At 46.6% G+C, this 24,143-nt stretch overlaps 1 protein-coding gene across 3 annotated transcripts in view; it reads right to left on the bottom strand.

Annotated features, from left to right (window-relative positions):
- LOC147683718 (uncharacterized) overlaps positions 1 to 24,143 on the bottom strand; it is a 665,741-nt gene that overhangs the window by 205,852 nt on the left and 435,746 nt on the right. For all 3 annotated transcript variants that reach the window (XM_086944090.1, XM_086944092.1, XM_086944091.1), the window contains exon 7: positions 15,251 to 15,338. In XM_086944090.1, coding sequence (XP_086800216.1) covers positions 15,251 to 15,338 — 88 coding nt within the window. The remainder of the gene's footprint in view (positions 1 to 15,250; positions 15,339 to 24,143) is intronic.

The raw sequence follows: 24,143 nt of genomic DNA, 5'->3' as shown, positions 1-24,143 counted from the left end.
ATCACAGCACAGCGCTCCCAGGCGCCAAAGGTCCCCAGAGCAGACCCCTACAGCAAGAAGGGTCCACAAAAAGCGCTCTCTGCAGGAAAATGCAGCTTCTCCATGCTGAAAAGGTCCCAGAGATTCCCAGGAGGCAAAGCAAAGTCCCCCCATCAGCCCAGCCAAGGCAGAGGGGTCCCCCAGGAGTCCAGGAAAGTCCATCAGAGGTCCAGGGGATGGGCAGGGCCCAGGGATTCCACTGAGCCCCAGCAGCAGCATGCCCCTGGCAGATTCAAGTTAGAAACAAGAACCTTTTGGAAGGGGACACAGCCCCTTCTTATACAGAATAAAGTCTTAGAAGTCCTTTGAAGTCCTTTGAAGCAGGCAGTGTGAGAACCAGCTAAAACTGGTTATAGAGAAGTCCCTTCAGTATCAGGGACAGAGGTGACAGTCGCCCAGCGGGAGGTGGAGCCAGCTTTGTAGTTAGGCAGGCACAGCCCTTCACTATCAGGTGCCATCGCCTCCCACTTCCCTGGCAGCAGATGCTGCCTTTCATCCATGGGCTGACTTCAGACAACCTCCTGGGCTCTCCAGCCCCTGTCATCCTCAAACCAGACAGTCAATCCACAAGCAGGCCCAGGCACTCTGGGCCAGGCTCACCAGCCAATCACACGCCAGCACCAACTTACACAAATATGCCAACTTCCAAAAGTAGTACTTTTAGACTAGACACAGTCATGCCGCATATATCATTTTGCAGCATTCATTCTCACGAGTTCATACATACCAAACTCGCCCCTGCACTCCCCACACATCCGGAACTACCATGGGCATACATATTCCCCATTCATTCCTATGGGAGGGCAGGTCACTCACCATACGTACACAGAGAGCTCCAGCACTTTACACTGTACCACAGTGAAAAAGTGCGCAGAGGCCTAAAATCACCAACACCAGGTTCCATAAACAGGCTAGGAAAAAGCAAAAAGTCTAGGGGTGAACCTGCCCAACGGGCCAGGTCCAACACCTCTATATTTGGAACCCTGGGCATGTGTATGTATAAATAACACAGTCTTGGAACTATTTCCCAAACAACGAGGCACACATCACTGATGCCCCCTGTCACTGCTTCTATTAGCAGTCGTGATGCAACCTCTGGCATATATTTGCAAGACAGGAGATGGCATCATGGGATTTAAGTAGGCTTCAGGGGTACGGGCCAGAGTCACACTGTACGCTGACAACCTCCTTGTGGTTCCTAGCCAACCAGAATGGTCAGGACTGTGAACAATGCAAGCAGTGAATTCCTTCAGGCTTGTACCAGGAGAGGTGTGACCTGGGCCACATCCAGATTATACACTGTAGAAGGTAAAGAAAGGGTTGGAAACTGGCCCGCCTGTCCACAGTTTTAAAGTTGTGACAGAAGGGATACAACATCATGGGATATTCCTCTCTGATACAGATTCACAGTTGTGGGCAGCCAATCTAATCCCACTGCTGGAAACAGTAAGAAGGGCTTTTAAACTGGGCACCACTACCAATATCCATGGTGGGCTGTGTGGGGCTGGTTAAAATGGTTAAACTTTCAAAGGTTTTATACATAGTGCACAGTAGCCAATACTATATACCATCACTGCACTTTAAGTACCTGACCTCCATAGTCAGATCATTCCTATGCAATTAACAGACTTCCAGAGTGATCATGGCTACATGCTGCACATAAACATGATGGTGTTCTCAGCATGGCAGACATACTTACCTACTACCCTACATCCCACTGAGGAGTAATTATTGACTGAATTTCGGCACAGAAACAGTCTCTGACTGTAGCAGTGAACTTATGGCAATAGATGGACACAAGCTGCTACATTTCCTCTATGGGGGTGGCTACTGACTGGCACTCCATCATCTGCCAAACTGTGCTAAGTGTGTGTGGGGACTCCCTTTGTATGATGGGTTGGAAGAAAAGTAACTCTGCTTTGAACGGGTGCCACCCGAAGGTTATGGCATTAACTAGGTGTCAGAGCACATAAAAATGCACAATTACATCAAGCATTTGCAACACTACAAGAGGAGTATGGTCTCCTCAAAATCATGAACACAGGTTGAAATAATATTTGTCAAGATCACCTCACAGTTTTGTCAGTGTTTGGCTATCTTTTGGAAAAGAGAGAGAACTCAGGAGTAAAAGATGGAGAGGTTTAACCAGCATTTATTTAATGTGGAAGCACACCAGCCAGCCTTCGCTGCAAACGAAGATGCCTTGAGAAATGGTGCATTTGGCCCATGGGTTGCCACAGAAGAAGTTGCATAAAGGGTCTGCTGCACATTGTTGTTCCAGCTCATGGTGCAACTGTGCTTCAATAAGGGGAATGATAAAAAAGCTAATTAAGGTGAAACTTCTTTTTTTTTTGTGTTGCACGGGGAGGGCTCTAACAGGAAAACGGCTATTTGTAGAAAGTATGTCTGCTCTTTGTATATTGTACTCAGCCTCCTAACTCATGGACCCAATTTCACAAAACTATAATATGGGCTTATTTATTGTTGAACGTGTCCCTCCCTGCAGGGTCACCCCCATACTTTTTCCCTTCACTCCTCCTGTTTTCCTAAATTGTTTTTGTTGGCATTAGGACTCTGGGCACTCTACCACGGTTAACTAATGCTAAAGGGCTTGTGCTTTCTCCAGTAAACATGATAACATTGGCTTACACTCAATTGGCACATTTAATTTACTTATACATCCCTCGTAGAGTGGCACTATATGTACTCAGGACCTGTATAATAAGCGGCCTGCATCACTTATTGTGCCACCCACTTAAGTAGCCCTTTTAAACATGTGCCAGACCTGCCATTGCAGCCTGTGTACAGTTGTAAACTGGCAATTCAACCTAGACCTCCCTTTTAATACATATAAACACCCTTTAGGGAGACCCTAAGCAGCACATAGGGTAGAGGGCAGTGTGTTTAAAATGTTGGGCATGTGCTTTTAGTTTTGCATCTCCTGGAAGGGAAAAACTCTTAAATTTGGGTTTCACTACAGTGATGCCTACTTCTCACATAGGATAACATTGGGTTATCTTATTACATTTAATAAGTGATAACATTTGTTTGAGAACTGGTAAAAATGTCATGTTTGGTCTCTAAAGAATTTTAATTTAGAATCTTCTTAAATGGTAAAGTTTGGATATTAAGTTCACAATTCTGAAAATGACACTTTTAGAAAACTGGCAGTTTTTTGTCCTGACCATTTGATGTCTTCAGCCAGTGTCCTGGGTCACATGACTGTGATTAGAGTGGCCGTTGACTTTTTTAGTATGCCTCCCAGACAGTGAGACAAAGGGGGAACTAGATGTTGGTAGGATAGAAGGGATGGAGCTTTCCCTGCCCCACTAGCATTACAAAGGAGCTGCCTCAGCACACTCACAAAGAATTTCACACACATTTTTTGTCACCCCAGCTCCCTGGAGCCTGGGCAGAGAGGAAAGGAATTCCAGAACCATCTAGAGAAAACTCAAGACATTTCTTCCACTTTAAAACTAGCACCAGATATAACAAGTTTGAGCTATTGGCATTGTAAATGACAATGACTTTTATTTATGTTTTTGTTTTTAAAACCTAAATAAAATACATTCTCATTTACAATGCCAATAGCTTAAAGTATTGCAAATGGGAGACCTATTGCATTAAAAATGCTTGTTTAATTATGCGAATAGTGAATAATATTGTTCACTGTTAGTGTTCTATAAAATGGAGTATATTAGCTAGAATATAAACCGATCTGGAAGCTAAGGGAAGTAAAACCAGTGGCGCCAGCAAACTGTGTGCACCATGTATGTCGGGGGGATGGAGAGAGGGGGTTGAAGCAAGAGGAAGGCCTGCAGGCGGGGACGACTCTGCGATTGGTCCTCCAAGTGAGATCCTGAGCGGCGATGGTATGATGCAGTCTGCAGCTCGAGTGAATATTGAAATGTGAGTTTAATACTGTATGAGCAGAGAAACACATATCCAAAGGGGGGCTTTTGATGTGGCAGAGGTGAAAAACATTGTGTACTCCCTGGGCGTGGGAAGTGTGGGGACGCAGGGGATATGTCCCCCCACCCTAGATTTTGGAGGGGGGACGAGGAACCACAATCATTTCCCCTTTCCCTTGCGGGATTAGCGGTGCCATTAGCGCAGAAAAATGCTTGTAAAGTGGCCCTGCATTTCCCCAGTGCCCTTTCTCCCATCACAGAGGCCGCCTGCCCTGTGTGATGCTGCCCCTGCACAGAAAGAGTCCCACCCTGTGGATAAGACTTGGCCGCTCTGAGTCAGCAGAGAAGGAAAGCAGGATGTGAATAGCACAGATATCAAATCATAAAATTCACATCCATGTTGTGAATGTCACAGGGGTGAGCGCTGCCGCCTCTGCAGTGGGATCCTGCTGTGCACAGGATGCAGACAGCAAAGGGGTGAATCACAGTAGGGGTGGCTGAGGCTGCCTTACAGAAACCCCACAGGCAGCAGCAGGTAGGCAAGCGTCCCCCACGCACGAAGCTTCCACAGCACAGCGAGCAAAGGATGCAAAACGCTGCTGTCAGCAAGCACCATTTGCACATGTTGCGGTGGGGGCATCTCTTACTTAAGTAACCCCGCCGGCTGCCGCAATGCAAGCTTCCCTCATACTATGGATGGAGTGCTTAATTTGTAATGTATTCCGGAGGTCCGCCCAAAGCTTTTCTTAAAAGACAAGCATCTCTCTTCCAGCGCCCTACACTCCACTCCTTTCCTCTTTATGTCACTTTAGCAGCTTCTTTTTTAACCCTGCTTGTGCCCACCCCCGGCACAAATGAAGCCCTGCGATATCTGGCACAGCACACGTTCGTAGGTCTAGTAGCTCAGCTCGCCAATAGGCCGACCAGAAGCAGGGGTCCCCGGCAGACATGGCGTGGTGACCCGAGGGCTGGCGCTCCTCTCGCCTCCGTGGCAGTGACTGTGGACGCACAGTGTAAGGGGGGAGGGTGGGGGGGCTGGTCACCCTGCTTGTCACTCTTTATCTGGCCTTTGCTGCCTGTGAGACCCACGGGTGTGGCGGCCTGGCTTCATCCTCACTGCAGGAATAGGATCTGAGCTCGCGGGCGATGGTCGCGTGTAAGCACCACTTGGCACGGAGGTGCAGACTGACTCTTTGGTTAGGGGCGTGGGTATGCTTTTGGTGCGGAGTGGGAGCATGTTGCGGGTGGGGGGTCACAGGGACCACGCGGGCGTGTGGCAGCTTGGCAGGACGCGGGCCGCACTCCAGCGCACTATGCTGTGGTCGGGTCTTCTTTCATCTCGACAATCCCCCTCCCCTCATATGCGGGTATGCAGTTTGTGCAATGGGTGGAGGGTACTTGGATAAGAGTGCCTTCCAGGCAGGACGTGGGGGTGGTCATGGTGGGGGGAGGTGACAGGGGGTGGGACACAATGCTGGAGACCCCACGGGGAGCATGGGTGCCACCTGTCAGACCTTTAAAGGACGACATTTAAAAAAAAAAAAAAGAGGCGGACCACGCGGGTGACGCCAGGGGTTGCATTTTGCTCCGTATGTATGGTTGCGGTTCCTATGGTTAAGGGATCGGTCACCTCTCCCCTAGCCGACCAGAGGCAAACATCAGCTCTGATTGTTAATGTTAATAGCTCGCACGGAGGTCGCGAGGGGGGTAGGTATATGCTTTATTTCGCTCATGTGTCCCTCTTCGTAAACCAGCCTGCCTGTGGTCTAGACATGCAGTTGCGCGGAAGACCACCAGCCCATAGTGTCACAGCTAGGACCATGACAAGGTATATGGCGATGAGGGGGATGTCGGACTTGTTGTTGATGGGCAGGAGGGAGGCGACCGGTGCAACGTGCAGCCGGTATCAGGAGAGACCCAGAGGAGCGGATGGGTGGCCATAGAACTCTCGTGACGCGCCGGGGGGGAGGAGCATGTGCTATCCTGACCACCAATCGGAGAACGGCTGAGGGAGAGGCAGAAGCGTGGGTGTTTCTGCGGGCGCATGGCAGAGTCTGATTCTGACGCGCGCGACCCAATCCGAAGGCGCGCGTCTGAATCTGCCTCTGCCATTGACAATGCTGCGCGTGTGGCCAGCTGTTGTCTACACTCCTTGTCGGGTCTTGTCAGCTGAGCCGACAGCTATAGTACTCTCAGCGAGAGCGCGCTTTCGCGCGCTTTTCGCATCGAGCCCTAAATAGGACACTCAGACCTACTAGTCAGTTCACTCCTGGACCCGTGGATGGCATTCAGAAGCCCTGCTCTGTTCTTCGGAGGACTACCCTGCAGCTTGAGGCTTGATTTGTACTTCAGAAGATCGTCCTCCTGTCCCCAGAGGACTGCCATGCTACTTGAAGCCTGCCTTTAACCCTCAGAGGGCTGAAATGCTGCTTGAACCCAGGACTACAAAGGTGTATCCATGGGCTAGTTGGTTGGCCTCCTGTTTTGAGCTACAGGGACACAAAAAGCTCAATCAACTAGAACCCTGAACCTGGATCCTGCTTGAGTCCTACCCTCCTAGTGGTCTCCACCCTGCACTGAACCATCGGAAAAGTGGGGCTAAAGGTGCTCAAATAGCCAATAAACAAACCTTGGGACTCAGAAAATATTTAGCCAAAAAGTGCTCTGAGAGCGAATAGGAGCCCGGGACATACCTACTTGCCGATCCATCAAAGTTGAATTGCTGGTGGGCATAACTTTGCGATAGCTTTCACTACGCTCTTCTCCAGAGCATCAAATCTTGTTCAGACGCTCCTTGCAGAAGGACTATCCGGCGCAGTGCAGCCCCCAGCAGCAACAGCCTGCAGCTTTTTGACTTCGACTTCCAGAGAAGTGACTAAGTTCGATCTTAGAAATCTTCATCTCAACTTCATCCAGTGGCTTCCCGATGATGACACCTCCTCCGCGCACACCGCCGGCTGCATTACCCCACTGAACTTTACATTCTCAGACATTTTTCTTCAAAATTTCTTTTAAGCCGAAAGGCAAGCTGAGACCAGACCCAATTCCACTTCATGTATCCGTACCATGCTCCACTGCGATCAACCATAATTTTCAATTTTTCCCTGGTCTCGCGGCAATTAGATGCTTGTGGTTGGCACTTTGATCTTCTAAGATCAAAAAATACATAAATATGGTTCTACTGATTGGATGCTTGTTATTTTGGTGTCGCATAATTTACAATTTACTATTTTTCTAAATTGGTGTGGGAATTTTCTTGTGCTGGGTTTTCACTTTATTACTGTTTAAGTGCTGCATAAATACTTTACACGTTACCTCAAAGTTAAGCCTGACTGCTTCTGTGGCAAGCTACGAGAGCGTTAAGCACAGGTTAATTAATTACTTTTTGTGGTTCACCCTAACAGGGATTGTGGTTGATGCTTGAGAAGGGTTCGCATCCTCCTCAACCAAAAACCCACATCTAATGTTTATGATGTTTGGGAAGCATTGGCATAAGGAAATTATATTATTCTAGAAGTATTTGAAAATATTCAAGCTCATGTTATTGGTGCTGGCCTCCTTGCTCCAGGAGAACGCCCTCAAAAACGTTTTTATGCTAGAAGGGGAAGATTCAAACAGGGAAAGTTCTATTCACTTAGGAAGGCTTGAAAGGGTTCCTGTTTTTATATGAGGTGGTTGGCCCCTCATTACAAGAAGGTAACTAATTATCACTGAGCAGAAATATGGACATTTTCACATGTTTGGGAGCGCTCAAACAGGAAAATTACAGAATTTAGAGTTAGTATTCTTTCATATCACCATACCCCAAGTGGCAATAGCTCAAGATAAACAAGCATTGGAAATGCAATAGGTCTCGCATTAGAAAAGTTGGAGTTATTGGTATTGTAAATGACATATGTTATTTATTTGTTGGTTTTTAAAATTGCTAAATTGATGGCTTTGTCATTTACAATGCCAATAGTTATAACTTTTGCGAATGTGACACCTATAGCATTTGGAATGCAACATGTTTTGTATTTACGTGACTTAGATGGCAGCTCTTGTCGTTAGGTCACATCTCTAGAGAGCAGGAGAGTGCAGCAGGGGAGAGAAGCACAGCAATGCAATAGGTCTTGCATTAGGAAAGTTTGAGCTATTGGTATTGTAAAGGACACATTGTTTATTTATGTTCTTGTTTTTAAAATAGCGAAATAATAGCTTTGTTATTTACAATGCCAATCGTTTTATCTTTCGCAAATGTGACACCTATTGTAACACAATATGTGTTGTGAGGGTGAGTGAGGGTGAGGTGTTGAGGGTGAGGGGTTGAGGGTGAGGCGTTGAGGGTGAGTGAGGGTGGGTGAGGGGGTGAGGGGTTGAGGTTGAGTGAGGGTGAGGGGTGAGGGGTTGAGGGTGAGTGAGGGTGAGGGTGAGGGGTTGAGGGTGAGTGAGGGTGAGGTGTTGAGGGTGAGTGAGGGTGAGGGTGAGTGAGGGTGAGGTGTTGAGGGTGAGTGAGGATGAGGCGTTGAGGGTGAGTGAGGGTGAGGGGTTGAGGGAGAGTGAGGGTGAGTGAGGGTGAGTGAGGGTGAGTGAGGGTGAGGGGTTGAGGGTGAGGGTGAGTGAGTGTGAGGGGTTGAGGGTGAGTGAGGGTGAGGGTGAGTGAGGGTGAGGCTGAGGTGTTGAGGGTGAGTGAGAGTGAGGGTGAGTGAGGGGTTGAGGGTGAAGGGTTGAGGGTGTGAGGGTGAGGGTGAGGGGTTGAGGGTTAGTGAGGGTGAGGTGTTGAGGGTGAGTGAGGGTGAGGGTGAGTGAGAGTGAGGTGTTGAGGGTGAGTGAGGGTGAGGGTGAGGCGTTGAGGGTGAGTGAGGGTGAGTGAGAGTGAGGGTGAGTGAGGGGTTGAGGGTGAAGGGTTGAGGGTGAGTGAGGGTGAGGGTGAGGGGTTGAGGGTGAGTGAGGGTGAGGGGTTGAGGGTGAGTGAGGGTGAGTGAGGGTGAGGGAGGGTGAGGGGTTGAGGGTGAGTGAGGGTGAGTGAGGGTGAGTGAGGGTGAGTGAGGGTGAGTGTGGGTGAGTGAGGGTGAGGGGTTGAGGGTGAGTGAGGGTGAGGGTGAGTGGGTGTGAGGGGTTGAGGGTGAGTGAGGGTGAGGGTGAGGGTGAGTGAGGGTGAGGCTGAGGTGTTGAGGGTGAGTGAGGGTGAGTGAGGGTGAGTGAGGGGTTGAGGGTGAAGGGTTGAGGGTGTGAGGGTGAGGGGTTGAGGGTGAGTGAGGGTGAGAGGTTGAGGGTGAGTGAGGGTGAGTGAGGGTGGGCGAGGGTGAGGGTGTGAGGCTTATTGAGAATGTGTGTGGGTGTGTGAGGATGTGTGAGAGTGTGTGAGGGCGGGTGTGTGTGAGGGTGGGGGTGTGTGAGGGTGGGTGCATGTGAGGGTGTGTGGTTGAGGTCATGAGGGTGAGTGAGGGTGTGTGAGGGTGTGAGGGTGAGTGAGGATGTGTGAGGTTGAGGGTGTGAAGGTGTGTGAGTGAGGGTGGTGGTGGGTGAGGGTGTGTGAGTGTGAGGGTGTGTGAGGGTGTGTGTGTGTGAGGGTTAGTGAGGGTGAGTGTGTTGTAAGGGTGGGGGGGTGAGGGTGGGTGTGAGTGAGGGTGTGTGAGTGTGAGGGTGTGTGAGGGTGTTTGTGTGTTGTGTTTTTGTGTGATTGTGGTGTGTGTGCTTGTGTGACTGTCCCATAATTATATTAAAGTATTTAAGTTATTGCGTTCTAGTTGTTATTTTGAATCCCGTACTATTTTTATTGACGTCCGTGTCAGCCAATGAGATTTCAAAATCCTCTCACGTTGCGTAACAATTTACTCGCGTCTAATTGGAAATCCCCATATTGTTGAAAGCGGGTCCCGTGTAAGGAGTGTTGGCTTCGTCGTCTGTTCCGTGCATCGTTCGACAGGTAAGTTGTTATTTGTTGTTTGTTTTGTGTGTGTATAGTGTTATGAATTATTCGATTTGTTGTTTCCTATTAGTTTTATTGGCATAGTAGTGTCTTTGTTTTGCAACGAAGGATGTTTATTTCGAATTGTCGGCTCTTTATGTATGTAATGCATTGTATCCTATTGTTCAGATCTAATGTTTAAAATGGTTGCTTTTGGTCAGTAGTTGTGTTAATAATTAGAGCATTTTTTTTGTGTGTAATTGTGTAGTATGTTGTATATCTGCGTGAATAATTTATATTGTTTCATCTCTACGTTCTGTTATTTCAGTTATTATTAAATGTATGTTTGTATAGCTTTTTATTTTGATGTGTATTTAAATTTCGTGCTGTGGTTTGTGATACTTCCTCTTCTTTAATAATTAATGCAATGTCTCCGCTTTGTGTTACGATGTATTTTTAAAGCAATACAGCGAAGGATCTTCTAATTCGAATTGTAACTAAGTTGTGTAAGCGTTAATGGATAGAGATGGTAGGCCATGGCGTAAACAGTGGCAAGCTCATGAATTTACAAACCACCCAAAGGGATTCCGGACAATGGCCAGTGCTAGGCTCAGAGCGAGTCTGCTGCTCCTGCTGAAGTCCTCTTTTTCCTTTATTCCATGAGAAAAGAATTGTAGGACAGTGACTGGGGAAGTGTGTGCTTGTGTGTTAACATGAAGGGCAGTGTGGGGCTGCATGTTTGTGAGTGAGAGGCCAGGTAAGAGAAGTGGTGAGATTACAGAAAGGTCAAAGTGGCGACTCGTGTTACTTGGCCTTATGAGTGGGCCAAAGCTGAGCATGTGGATGGTGGTAATATGCATCATTTTGCATGTGTACCTGGCAAAATCTAATGTGTCTGTTCCTAGGAAGTATTAGTAATGCCGCAATTACCTAGTGGTAATGATTCATATTTACTTAAGTAAGAATCCTAATTTCTCCAATAAGGTGATCTGTGAATGCTATTGTATTTTGATTTATATTCATAGTCCAAAGTGCTTAAAAATAACTTTTTCAAGCAACTTTAAAAAAAACTGTTGGGAGAACTACATCTTCCAGGTTCAATTATATTCAGATTCTGTCTACATTTGATTGGTCTTAGTGGAATAATGCAAATGTTATTTGGGGAGTACACCCAAGCCCCCTATAAAACCGATGGCAATTTTAAACAACTGTACAGGTCCAAAGTACATTTAATCTCCACATCTCCACACACAAAAGTAAAAACCCTAGTTATTTCTGGTAATGCCACCATAAAGTTGTAGTTTTTTTTAAGTAGTTGGGCGGGAGGATCCCAAAAAAGGAGGCTGGGTAAATGGCTACCCCACCACATTCTGCATTGGGGGATTGAGGGGGTCCTTGTGTTAAACTAGCGTTGGGTGTATACTTGCATGCTTGTCGACTATTGCTGCTGGAGAAGGTTGCAGTTGAAAAACATCATACTCCGTACATGTATAAGGTGAATGTACAGCGTTTTCTTTGATCGGAGAAGGGATGATTACATTAAATTCATGGTGCACTAGGTGGTAGAACGAGAAAAACATGAGCTGCCTTTTATATGTATCCGTAATTTATTTTTAAAAAATTGTAATTTAATGAGAATTTTCTAAGGTGAAATTTATTTCTTATTTTTTTTAGCTTTTTCAGTTATGGTAAAACAAAGTATTTGCTCATTGCACATTATTGCCGTGTTGTGGGCGAAAGCTGTTTTCCCGAAAGCTGACACGGCGGGCAGGGGAGGGGGCTGAGCGGGGAGAGGTGCGACACGGCAGGCAGGGGAGGAGAGTAGGAGGAGGAGGGGGGAGGAGAGTAGGAGGAGGAGGGGGGAGGAGAGTAGGGGAGGCACGGCAATCTCATCCCCAGTGCAGCGAGTAAATGCTTCAATTCATATTGCCGTGTTAGCAGTTTTTTTTTGTGTGTAATTGTGTAGTATGTTGTATATCTGCGTGAATAATTTATATTGTTTCATCTCTACGTTCTGTTATTTCAGTTATTATTAAATGTATGTTTGTATAGCTTTTTATTTTGATGTGTATTTAAATTTCGTGCTGTGGTTTGTGATACTTCCTCTTCTTTAATAATTAATGCAATGTCTCCGCTTTGTGTTACGATGTATTTTTAAAGCAATACAGCGAAGGATCTTCTAATTCGAATTGTAACTAAGTTGTGTAAGCGTTAATGGATAGAGATGGTAGGCCATGGCGTAAACAGTGGCAAGCTCATAAATTTACAAACCACCCAAAGGGATTCCGGACAATGGCCAGTGCTAGGCTCAGAGCGAGTCTGCTGCTCCTGCTGAAGTCCTCTTTTTCCTTTTTTCCATGAGAAAAGAATTGTAGGACAGTGACTGGGGAAGTGTGTGCTTGTGTGTTAACATGAAGGGCAGTGTGGGGCTGCATGTTTGTGAGTGAGAGGCCAGGTAAGAGAAGTGGTGAGATTACAGAAAGGTCAAAGTGGCGACTCGTGTTACTTGGCCTTATGAGTGGGCCAAAGCTGAGCATGTGGATGGTGGTAATATGCATCATTTTGCATGTGTACCTGGCAAAATCTAATGTGTCTGTTCCTAGGAAGTATTAGTAATGTCGCAATTAGCTAGTGGTAATGATTCATATTTACTTAAGTAAGAATCCTAATTTCTCCAATAAGGTGATCTGTGAATGCTATTGTATTTTGATTTATATTCATAGTCCAAAGTGCTTAAAAATAAATTTTTCAAGCAACTTTAAAAAAAACTGTTGGGAGAACTACATCTTCCAGGTTCAATTATATTCAGATTCTGTCTAAATGTGATTGGTCTTAGTGGAATAATGCAAATGTTATTTGGGGAGTACACCCAAGCCCCCTATAAAACCGATGGCAATTTTAAACAACTGTACAGGTCCAAAGTACATTTAATCTCCACATCTCCACACACAAAAGTAAAAACCCTAGTTATTTCTGGTAATGCCACCATAAAGTTGTAGTTTTTTTTTTAAGTAGTTGGGCGGGAGGATCCCAAAAAAGGAGGCTGGGTAAATGGCTACCCCACCACATTCTGCATTGGGGGATTGAGGGGGTCCTTGTGTTAAACTAGCGTTGGGTGTATACTTGCATGCTTGTCGACTATTGCTGCTGGAGAAGGTTGCAGTTGAAAAACATCATACTCCGTACATGTATAAGCTGAATGTACAGCGTTTTCTTTGATCGGAGAAGGGATGATTACATTAAATTCATGGTGCACTAGGTGGTAGAACGAGGAAAACATGAGCTGCCTTTTATATGTATCCGTAATTTATTTTGAAAAAATTGTAATTTAATGAGAATTTTGTAAGGTCAAATTTTTTTAAATTTTTTTTTAGCTTTTTCAGTTATGGTAAAACAAAGTATTTGCTCATTGCACATTATTGCCGTGTTGTGGGCGAAAGCTGTTTTCCCGAAAGCTGACACGGCGGGCAGGGGAGGGGGCTGAGCGGGGAGAGGTGCGACACGGCAGGCAGGGGAGGAGAGTAGGAGGAGGAGGGGGGAGGAGAGTAGGGGAGGCACGGCAATCTCATCCCCAGTGCAGCGAGTAAATGTTTTATTTTGATGTGTATTTAAATTTCGTGCTGTGGTTTGTGATACTTCCTCTTCTTTAATAATTAATGCAATGTCTCCGCTTTGTGTTACGATGTATTTTTAAAGCAATACAGCGAAGGATCTTCTAATTCGAATTGTAACTAAGTTGTGTAAGCGTTAATGGATAGAGATGGTAGGCCATGGCGTAAACAGTGGCAAGCTCATGAATTTACAAACAACCCAAAGGGATTCCGGACAATGGCCAGTGCTAGGCTCAGAGCGAGTCTGCTGCTCCTGCTGAAGTCCTCTTTTTCCTTTTTTCCATGAGAAAAGAATTGTAGGACAGTGACTGGGGAAGTGTGTGCTTGTGTGTTAACATGAAGGGCAGTGTGGGGCTGCATGTTTGTGAGTGAGAGGCCAGGTAAGAGAAGTGGTGAGATTACAGAAAGGTCAAAGTGCTGTGTTGTGGGCGAAAGCTGTTTTCCCGAAAGCTGACACGGCGGGCAGGGGAGGGGGCGGAGCGGGGAGAGGTGCGACACGGCAGGCAGGGGAGGAGAGTAGGAGGAGGAGGGGGGAGGAGAATAGAAGGAGGAGGGGGGAGGAGAGTAGCGGAGGCACAGCAATCTCATCCCCAGTGCAGCGAGTAAATGTTTTATTTTGATGTGTATTTAAATTTCGTGCTGTGGTTTGTGATACTTCCTCTTCTTTAATAATTAATGCAATGTCTCCGCTTTGTGTTACGATGTATTTTTAAAGCAATACAGCGAAGGATCTTCTAATTCGAATTGTAACTAAGTTGTGTAAGCGTTAATGGATAGAGATGGTAGGCCATGGCGTAAACAGTGGCAAGCTCATGAATTTACAAACCACCCAAAGGGATTCCGGACAATGGCCAGTGCTAGGCTCAGAGCGAGTCTGCTGCTCCTGCTGAAGTCCTCTTTTTCCTTTTTTCCATGAGAAAAGAATTGTAGGACAGTGACTGGGGAAGTGTGTGCTTGTGTGTTAACATGAAGGGCAGTGTGGGGCTGCATGTTTGTGAGTGAGAGGCCAGGTAAGAGAAGTGGTGAGATTACAGAAAGGTCAAAGTGCCGTGTTGTGGGCGAAAGCTGTTTTCCCGAAAGCTGACACGGCGGGCAGGGGAGGGGGCGGAGCGGGGAGAGGTGCGACACGGCAGGCAGGGGAGGAGAGTAGGAGTAGGAGGGGGGAGGAGAGTAGGAGGGAGAGGGGGGAGGAGAGTAGGGGAGGCACGGCCTAGCGGCCGTGCAATCAAGAAGTGAGGGGGCGGAGCTGGGGGAGGCTGTGAGAGAGAGAGTAGGCAAGGCAGGCGGCTGGGGGCATGTGCACGCGCTTTTAAGATCAATGCGCATGCGCATTGAGCTTAAATTTCTCGTGCACTGCAAGGAATCGCCACGATTCCTTGCAAGTTGGTTAAAGAGTGGATAAGCCCCCATAGTCTTGCAAGCTCGATGCGCATGCGCATCGACAGGCGAGACCTAAAAAGGCCCTAGCCAGAACCCCAGGAAGTGATCAGATCTACATCATTGCATGATATATCACACTCCCTCTTACATCACAACACTTTCTACTTTACTTGTTGACTTTATCAGCACTTCGGAGGAGAGGGAGAACTAGACCGATTGCCCACCCACTGGCAATGGACCAATCCAGATCATCGATGGATGAGGGTTGCATCTAAGTTCGAAATTCTGGTAGTTTGAAAAAGTAAGCTACCGAAGAAGACAATTGTGATTCACAATGAGGAGGGCCCAAAAAAGAGGGTAACATTCTAATTGTTTGCTAAAACTAACATTCACATATTGTAGTTGTGAATACGAGTTACCTTTCACATCAAAGTTTTCCAGTATGTTCAAAGCTATCAGGGCAGTAAGTCCTTGTCCGCTTGGAGGCAATTCCCAAACCTTCACACCCTACAGTATTGAGACAAAATAATCGACATTATTAGCATCCTATTTTCTGTCCATGTCTAGGGGCAATAAATCACAGCAAAGTAAAACAATGCAATATAACCTAATACTGCTTTGTTGGCATTACCTATGCGTTTACAAGCATAGGCAATGCAGTAAGGCCATAAAGACATAAAAAAGTATGAAAACTGTCCAGGTTTTGCTGAGACATTTAGACTACTAGTGTAAGGTGTGTTTAAATAAGCTACTCCTATTTTATTAATTTAAATGAGAACATTTTAAAGTAGATTAGATTTTGTCCAGTTAATTTATTTGTTACTCAAGAGTGCACAGATGCCACCGCTTATCCACATCTTAAACTATCAAACTAACTAACTGTCCCATTTCTCTCTATAACATCAGGATGGGCACTGAATCAGTAAACAGTAGAGGTGAGGTCTCACTTTCCCACAGTGGTGGGGATCAGCAACACCAAACTTTCTAAAGATATGCAGCTCATGGGTGCCAGGGTAACTGGTTCCTGGGGCTCATAGGGCATAAGTGTCCTTACCTACACATTTGTCTCACCCTGATATCCCTCCTCTGATACTCTGAATACATTACTAAGTGCCACCACTTCACCTGAGTATGACATCTTGGGAATAGATTAAGTAAACCTCCCGCATTTTCTATATCTGTAGCTATCTAGGCGCAAAAGGGGGCCTTAGCAAAGACAGCAAGAACCATCAAGGCCTCACATTATCATAGCTGTAGTAGGAGATAGTTCCTTAGTCCTGGGGAGCGACATTCGTTTCACGAAACAGTCGGTCAAAAGAGGGCACTGAGCAATGAATAGGGATTACTTGAGTCAGATAATAGGAGGCACCATCATACAAACCTTGGGCATCAATGAACTCATCTTGAGTTGCACTTGGCTTTTAAAGCCATGCTTTCACCATGTGTGGTCAAGTTAGACATCTGAGGCTAAATCTGTGATGTTAAGGTTCCAAAGGGCACTTGAGAAAATTCTTGGGCACATGGAAAATCACTGGGCATAGGTGTTTATCTAACTGTGTGCAAGGCAGCTGAACTGTGCATTTGATGTCAGACAAAGGCTATCAAACAATGGGTGAAGGAATTTAAGGCCACACCCACACATGCAGAGGCTACACTGACCATTTCAGGATATACCTTATTGGGACTGAAATGTTTCAGCCTGGTATACAGGCATGTGCCTCTGTCCTGAGTGCCTAACTGCACGTGAAACTAGTATGCTGGTTTTAGTTTTTGTCCTGATGTCACACTAGTCTACTCTCCCAGCAGAGACCAAGTCCTGTCATCGATAAAGGGAAGTGCAGAACTTATCCTATGGCCTGGAGTGGTGTACCAAACATGCCCTCATGCTATACAGTGGACTACTGGCCTTTTCCTTTGTGTAACACATAAAGTGGCAGCGGCAGTGTACCATGTTTAATGATTTGTAACATAACCAGACCTTTTTCTCTGTCTTAGTGACAAGTGTGGTCTTCTGACCCAAGTAAGATGCAGGATCTTGCGGTGACAGTGCATGTGCATGTGTATGTGTGTGTGTATGTACAGTGAGTGTATTATGCATGTGTAGCAGGAGGACACTGTGAGTATATGATGCCAGTGGAATCAAGTGGGAACCATTTTTGATACCCCAGGTTTGCATAGTACAAGTTGAAGAATAAGTACAGCTTTCCCATACATTGGAAATGTATTGCCTGCTTTCCTGTGGGATCCAGATGCTAAAATGAGGAGGATGGAGACAGGGCTACCTTTAGAAATGCATGACGCGCTCCCCTTGTTCTGCATATGGACGCGCTCCACTTGTTCTGCATTTTTACCTTCTTCCAGCCGTGAGGGGAACAGCTTTTCCTCACCTTTGGGTGCGCCGCGTAGGGAGCGATCCGCAGCACCGGCAACTCCACATCTTGACACCGCCGTGAGGGGAACGGCTATTCCGACCAACTACAATGCCCAGAGTTCCCTGATTGGCGCGGTCTGGTGACGCCACAGCAACGTTGCCTCTCTCCTCACTAAAGCGCTCCCGCCCCACGCAACGCGGGACGCACTCCACTTGTTCTGCATTTTTACCCTCTTCCAATTGTGAGGGGAATGGCTTTTCCTCACTTTTGGGTGTGCCGCGAAGGGAGCGGTCCGCACCACCGGCAACTCCACATCTTGACACCGCAGTGAGGGGAACAGCTATTCCAACCAACTACAACGCCCAGAGTTCCCTGTTCGGCGCAGTCTGGTGACGCCACAGCAGCGACGCCTCTCGCCTCACTAAAGCGCTCCCGCCCCACGCAACGCGGGACACGCTCCACTTGTTCTGCATTTTTACCTTTTTCCAGCCGTGAGGGGAACCGCTTTTCCTCACTTTTGGGTGCGCCGCGAAGGGAGCAGTCCGCACCACCGGCAACTCCACATCTTGACACCACGGTGAGGGGAATGGCTATTCCGACCAACAACAATGCCCAGAGTTCCCTGTTTGGCGTGGTCTGGTGACGCCACAGCAACGACGCCTCTCGCCTCACTGAAGCGCTCACGCCCCATGCAATGCGGGACACGCATGGTCGGCGCCCGGGCAAAGCCCGGGCCAAGGGTGGGCCCGTCCTTGTCCGTCAGCGACCGGAAGATTCTAGGCTGGGCCACACCTCTAACTCTTAGAATCTTGGGGTTCTGACCCTTCCTGTGGAACAAAGGTACTGTGAGTCCTAATAAAATCCCTTATAGGCGTGACTGTTGCTGTAAGTATTGTTATTTTTATGATGGCCCCTCCAATTCCTCCTCTACGTGCGCAAGGGAAACGCGCTTGTGCAGTGAAGCGCTCTGCTTCAAAGGCTAATCCTCCGTCACCTTCAGTCCCCACAGCAATTGATTTAATACTTCAAAAAGTGATAGGCGCTGTTACTTCCGAAATTGAACTGACAAAAACACGCCTTTCTATTACGCCTGACTATCTTTCACTGGCCTCATCACGAGCTAGAACATCAACTGATTTAACGAACTTTCCTGAACAAAATGTGTCTCCAAATATGGTCTTAGCCACTAATGAACATATGATTATTCCAAGTACCGAGCCTAGGCCTGAGGGTTCTTCACCCATTGCCCGTATACCAAGGAAAAGGACTTTGGGTAGCAACTGTGGTCCTAAGGGGAAAAAGCCTAGGTGAGGGCCCAGTAGAGGTCATGAGAAGTCAACTAAAAGTGGTACTCCTCAAGTTTCCGTTACTAAGTCCCCAATAGAGCAGACTTACCCCCCTCCCCCTGGGCTAAAGCCCTAATGGTAGATCTGTTGACCCCGTTCAGAATGATGGTAAGGGAAGAGATTACCCCCATTCTCCAACATCTATAGAAACTTGCACCCTCAAAAAATTCAATGGAAATACATCCCAATAACAAAGCCACTATTAATTCGATTGCTAATGCTGCGCCTTTTAGTCCACAGGAACTACTCTTGAGTCAGACATCTAAATGTAAATGTAAATGTAAATGTTTTTGTACTTGTATCGCGCACAGCTACCCGCAGTGGGTTTCCCGGCGCTTGTACGAATACCGCAAGGGAACCCTTCCTGGCTTTCCCTGTGAAGTGTCCACTCCTGGGCACCCCCATGGTGCAGACCAGGCATCCCTCGCGTTGTGGGGGCCGTTGTGGGGACTAAGCAAGCTATTGCCCAGAGTTACAGCGTGGGACCCATGATCAGAATAGGCACTGAGGCGAGACTATCCGGTCAGGGGAATTAATGAGCGCGAGACAAGCCAGGGCAGGAATCGAACCCTGGTCCCTAGCCAGAGCTCTGCATCAAGGTCTGCCTGCTCTAACCATTGAGCCACACTTCTCCACATCTAAACCACCCATAGCTGTCAAAGTGCCCCAAATCCAGGTCCCTCATATTCCCAAAGTTAGAAAATCAATTGGTGGGGTAGGGTCTTTAACCTCCAACCTAGGACCTGCATGTTTATTATTAACCCAAGGTAGGGAGGGGAATATTTCCAATTTGCAGCAGCCGCCAACTGCCCGACATACCCAATCTGGTAAAAATCCAACTGCTGGTAATCCAAGTGTTTTAACTTATGCTGAGGAGAACACAGGGGGTGGAAGTGGTGTGATTCAGCAATCTTCTCTTCCAACAATCAACCTCTCCCCTGAGGCTGTTCCTTACGTAACTATTCTGGCAAGAATTCCAGAACTTAGGGAATCCCAGCTAGAACTTCGTAATAAGATTCTGTTTTGGCTTGGGAAAAATAACCAGTTTCTGTATGATAAGGCAGGTGAAATCTTGTTGGTGAGGAGGGTTGCTTGGGTGAGCCCCACTCAGAAGACTATTGCCGGGGATTGTGTGATCATCAACTTTAGGCATCCAGAAACCACCCACAGACTAGTGGCACAACCATCACTTCCTACTAATTACATCACACCTATCAGAGTCCTTACCTTAGATTTTTTCTATCCAAGACCTTGGAGGGCTGGTTTTCCTCAGCCCCTAATTGAATTTGTTAGACGGGCCAAGACCTTTTATAACACACCCCCCACTCCATACCTAAACCCCCCGTTCTACAACATTCCTGTTTCTAATCGGTTTGCCCTTTTGGAGGATGTTGATTGACTGGCAGGGCGGGATGTTTTAAATACTGATCAATTTCCACCTGGGCCCATTGATAAACCCTCCACCCAGTGTCCGAGCCCAATGAATCTAGGGACAGATACCAACTTTCACAATGGGGACACCCAAATAAATTTGGAAGAACCAGAGACTGGTTTAACTGAAGGCCACCATCAGATAACCCTTGTTTCCTCTTCTTGGCGACTCACAGAAACGGAAACCATCATTTGTGAAAGTGAAAATAGTGTTAGATCCTTTGATGTGTCAGTCCCGGGTACTAGGACTCCAATTGAAAATTGTGGCAGGTTGAAGTTTTGTGGCGTTAAAAATTCTATTTTGTCCTGGAACGTGGCAGGGCTCTCCAATAAAGTGGCTAGTCCAGATTGGGGACTATTTATAGATAAATTCGATATCTGTCTTTTTCAGGAGACGTGGTCCAGGGAAATTTTTTATAAGCCAGGATTTTTGACAGTCAGTAATTTGGCATCTATTGGTGCGAGAGGAAGACCGTTTGGGGGCCTGACCATCCTTATTGCCTCCCATTTGGGATGTACAGTGACCCAACTAAATTCCCCTTCTCCAGAACTCCAATGCATTAGACTTTCTTTCAGGTCAAAATTCAGTGTGACCCTTATCAACGTTTATTCGCGACCTAGCAGCCAGGGAAAAGAATCTTCAACTTTGGATTCCCTAGATAACCTTATTTCTATGGTTAAAGGGGCGAGTACTCTGGTGGTTGCAGGAGATTTTAATTGTAAATATGAACCACTTCCGGGTCTGACTGAATCTATTTCCAGCATTGAGGACTCTCCATGGTCCATTCGAGACCTGCAAACATCTCCGATTAGGGCTTGGTCACCAATAGCTCTTCAAATGAATTCAATTACATCGGCCCATTCCCTGAGAGCTTGTAATGGCCGTGCTAAATCTGATCTGGAGGGTAATAATACCTTTAATCGCCCAGGTCAGTCCTCTTGCATTGATTATATTTTGGTTGAGGTTAGTACATGGTTTAAGGTCATTGATTTTGTGGATTTACCGCGCCCCGACAGTGACCATAATGCCCTGGCTCTTGAACTAGGCCTCCCTGAGATGAGTCTAAATAGGGGCGTAAGAGAGGACAATCGGGATATACCAGTATTATCGAATGATAGAAGAAGGTTAAAATGGCCAGTGGTAAAAAGATCCCCTGAACTAAGGAGTTCCCTTTACCAAATTGTCCTTCGGGCACTCGATGATCTAAGTGGTCTACTAGACCTAGGGCAGAAATTGTCTATGATCCAATTTTTTAATATTCATAAGGGTCTAGTGACCGTTCTTACTCTAATACTTAATCCACTTATGGGCAAACCTAGGAATAACAGGAAGACCAATACATGGTATGATTCGGGTTGTAGGATAGCCAAGGGGCACTGTTGGCTGAAATTAAAGCCTCGAATAGATCTGCAATTAAATCCAAAAGGCTCGAGTATAAGATAGTGCAGTCTGAGGCCAAACAGACCTGGGAAAACACCAAATGGGCTGCCATAAAAAAGGCACTTGGCTGTAGGGATATGAGAGAATTTTGGTCTATAGTCCGTTCAGGTAGCAAGGAAGGGCTTAACGCTATTGTTCCAAATATTGCATCGGAGAGATGGGTGGATCTCTTGGGGGTTTTCCTTTGGGTACGCAGGGGATTCAAGTGACTTTAAAGTACAGGCTAGGTGCTGGCGACGAGGGTTGCAGAAAGTGTGAATTGGAACTCATTGTTCCCCTTACTTGCCGATGGACATGTTGAGAGCACTTCCGCATCGGGGTTCTTGGATAGATCGAGATGTTTGGGTTGAGGTTGGGGTGACGAAGATGGGGGATCTTTACAGGGGTACTAAACTACTCCCCTTCGAGGAATTTCACAAGGATTTTGATCCACCTCAATGTCACTTCTTACTACAGAGAGCACTCGGTACAGAAATACGTAAATACTGGCATATGGGAGTTACTGATCCCCCATCACAACAGAGCTGCTATTACATGGCTCTCTCTGCGGGCACAGCGAAAGCAGTCTCTTGCCTATATAAGGCACTGAATGCAGACCAGCAACGACCAGTGGAGAAGCTACACTGTCAGTGGGAGGTGGATCTGGACACCCCATCACAATAAAGGACTGGGACAGCATACTAGCTAGAGTTTTCCAGAAATGGGTGCTTCAGACTCAGTAACTATTACACCTTGCATAGGTCCTATCAAACCCCAGAGCACATACGCAGATATTTTCTGATAGCTGATGCGGCCTCCCCCATGCTGCGGAGAGATAAGGGTGCACAAGCTCCATTTGTTTTGGGCTTACCTGAGACTTCATGAGTTTTGGGAAGGTCATGCAGTCGAGGGTTCTATCAAGAGGGAGATCCCACATATCCCGGGCCACTGTTTACTGGGATGCTTTTCCCACAGATCGAAGACTATTGTTACGAGCAGATTCCAAGACCTGGCATTTGTCCTTGCTAAATGGGAGATAGCGAGGAATTGGAAGCCACTGGGGGGCCCAACCTACATGTATGGAAAAGAGAAATGTTGAAGTGGGCAGACTGTGAAGGGCGAATATTGCTGCACGAGGGCAAGAGGGGATTGGGGAACATAGAGGTGGCCAGAGCCTGAGAGCCTCTGTTGGAGGGCCTGGCTGACGCCATAACAAGACATGCCTGAGGGCTTGCATACGGAATCTCCGTGAACGCCCCATAGAGAGCATACACCCTCACTTGCTAGGCCTGATACGTAACTGTTTTACGGACCCCGCTGCAGATACGTTTGTCTATGACTGCTCAATCATTTTCAAATATGAGAGTTGGTAACACCACAAGTTCAGCCCACTCATGCTACACTGTACTGACTCATGGGGGGAGGGAGGAAAGGAAACAAGTCTCAGTTCGATTTTGAGTTTGCCATTGCCATGTCTAGAACTTAGGTATGTATAGTGAAATGACTGAGGAGTCAACCTATATGACTCTACTGTGATGACGTACTACAGTGTGTACAAACCTAATAAAATCTGTTTACAAATAAAAATAATAGGGAAGCTATGCAAGGCAGATGAGGCGATGCATGGGCCTAAGAGAGAATGCTCTTTTACTCTGGGGCTAAACCTGCTCAAGGGAATATGACATGGACCACATCAGATATTATTGTGCATGTAAAAGGTGCACTTGGCCATATCTGTATGCAAGAAATCTGTAGGAGGCATTAGAAGCTAAACGTTTACATAGGGAAGTTGCATAGGGCATTGGAGGGGAAACGGCCACTACAACGCAGCCGTTTCCATGCATAACCATAACCACGCATGCATTACAACGCATGTGTGGTTACGAGTAGCCTTTACCACGCATACCTTTACTACGTGATACGTAGTAAAGGCATGTGTGAAAAAGGAAAAAAAAGGGGTGGATTGGGGGGGTCTCCCCCCCAAAAAAACAGTCTGGTCTTTCAGGTAGAGGCTTAAAAAAGCCCTGATAGAGAGATGATGGCCATGATTTCAAGCCTCATCTTTCAAACCTGGCCCTTGGTGCATCTGCACCCCAAAAAGGTCACACTGCACATCTGTGAGATGAGAGTTGCCCTAATTGTACTTTTCCTGTAAACCCTTTGCATTAGAGGGTCTGGGCCTGTGCAGTTCCTCCTTCAGCTAGAGAACCTTAATGACAGCCTGAATTTCCGATGGGCTAAGTTATGTAGCAAGTGCAAAAAATCCATAAGTATCTGGAAAATGCCACACTGCATAATCACTTAATTCCAGGGGCTCTGGTTAAAACTATAAAAGCGCAAATTCACAAGTCAAACACCAAATGGTTAAACAAGTTTAACTTAATTCTCATTTCTTGAATTTATGCTTCAGTTTGCTCCTTTTCCTTTCAATTACGTTCTCAATGTAAGTTTAAAAAGGTGATGTAGTCAAATAGAAGCAGCAGATTAGAATGAGCCTCAACCAGGAGGAACATTGATAAACATGTTTGTTCAGCCCTACTTCAAAATGTAAAAATAGTCTTAAACAACATTGTTGGAAAGTGGGTTGTTGGTGGGGCAAATGTCGGTCTACCACTGGCAATAAGGCCACCCGCACATGGTAGGACTCAGCATAGGTCTCAGAAAATTATTCCTATGCTCAACCCTTAGTAGCTTGGCTGTGAGCAGGCAGGCGTAACTACAAAGACAGGTATGTAAATCATTT

This window comes from Lissotriton vulgaris, chromosome 11 (assembly GCF_964263255.1).
Source record: "Lissotriton vulgaris chromosome 11, aLisVul1.2, whole genome shotgun sequence".
NCBI classification, from domain to species: Eukaryota; Metazoa; Chordata; class Amphibia; order Caudata; family Salamandridae; genus Lissotriton; species Lissotriton vulgaris.
Note: the sequence above shows the minus strand (reverse complement) of the source record. Positions and strands in the feature narration are given on the sequence as shown.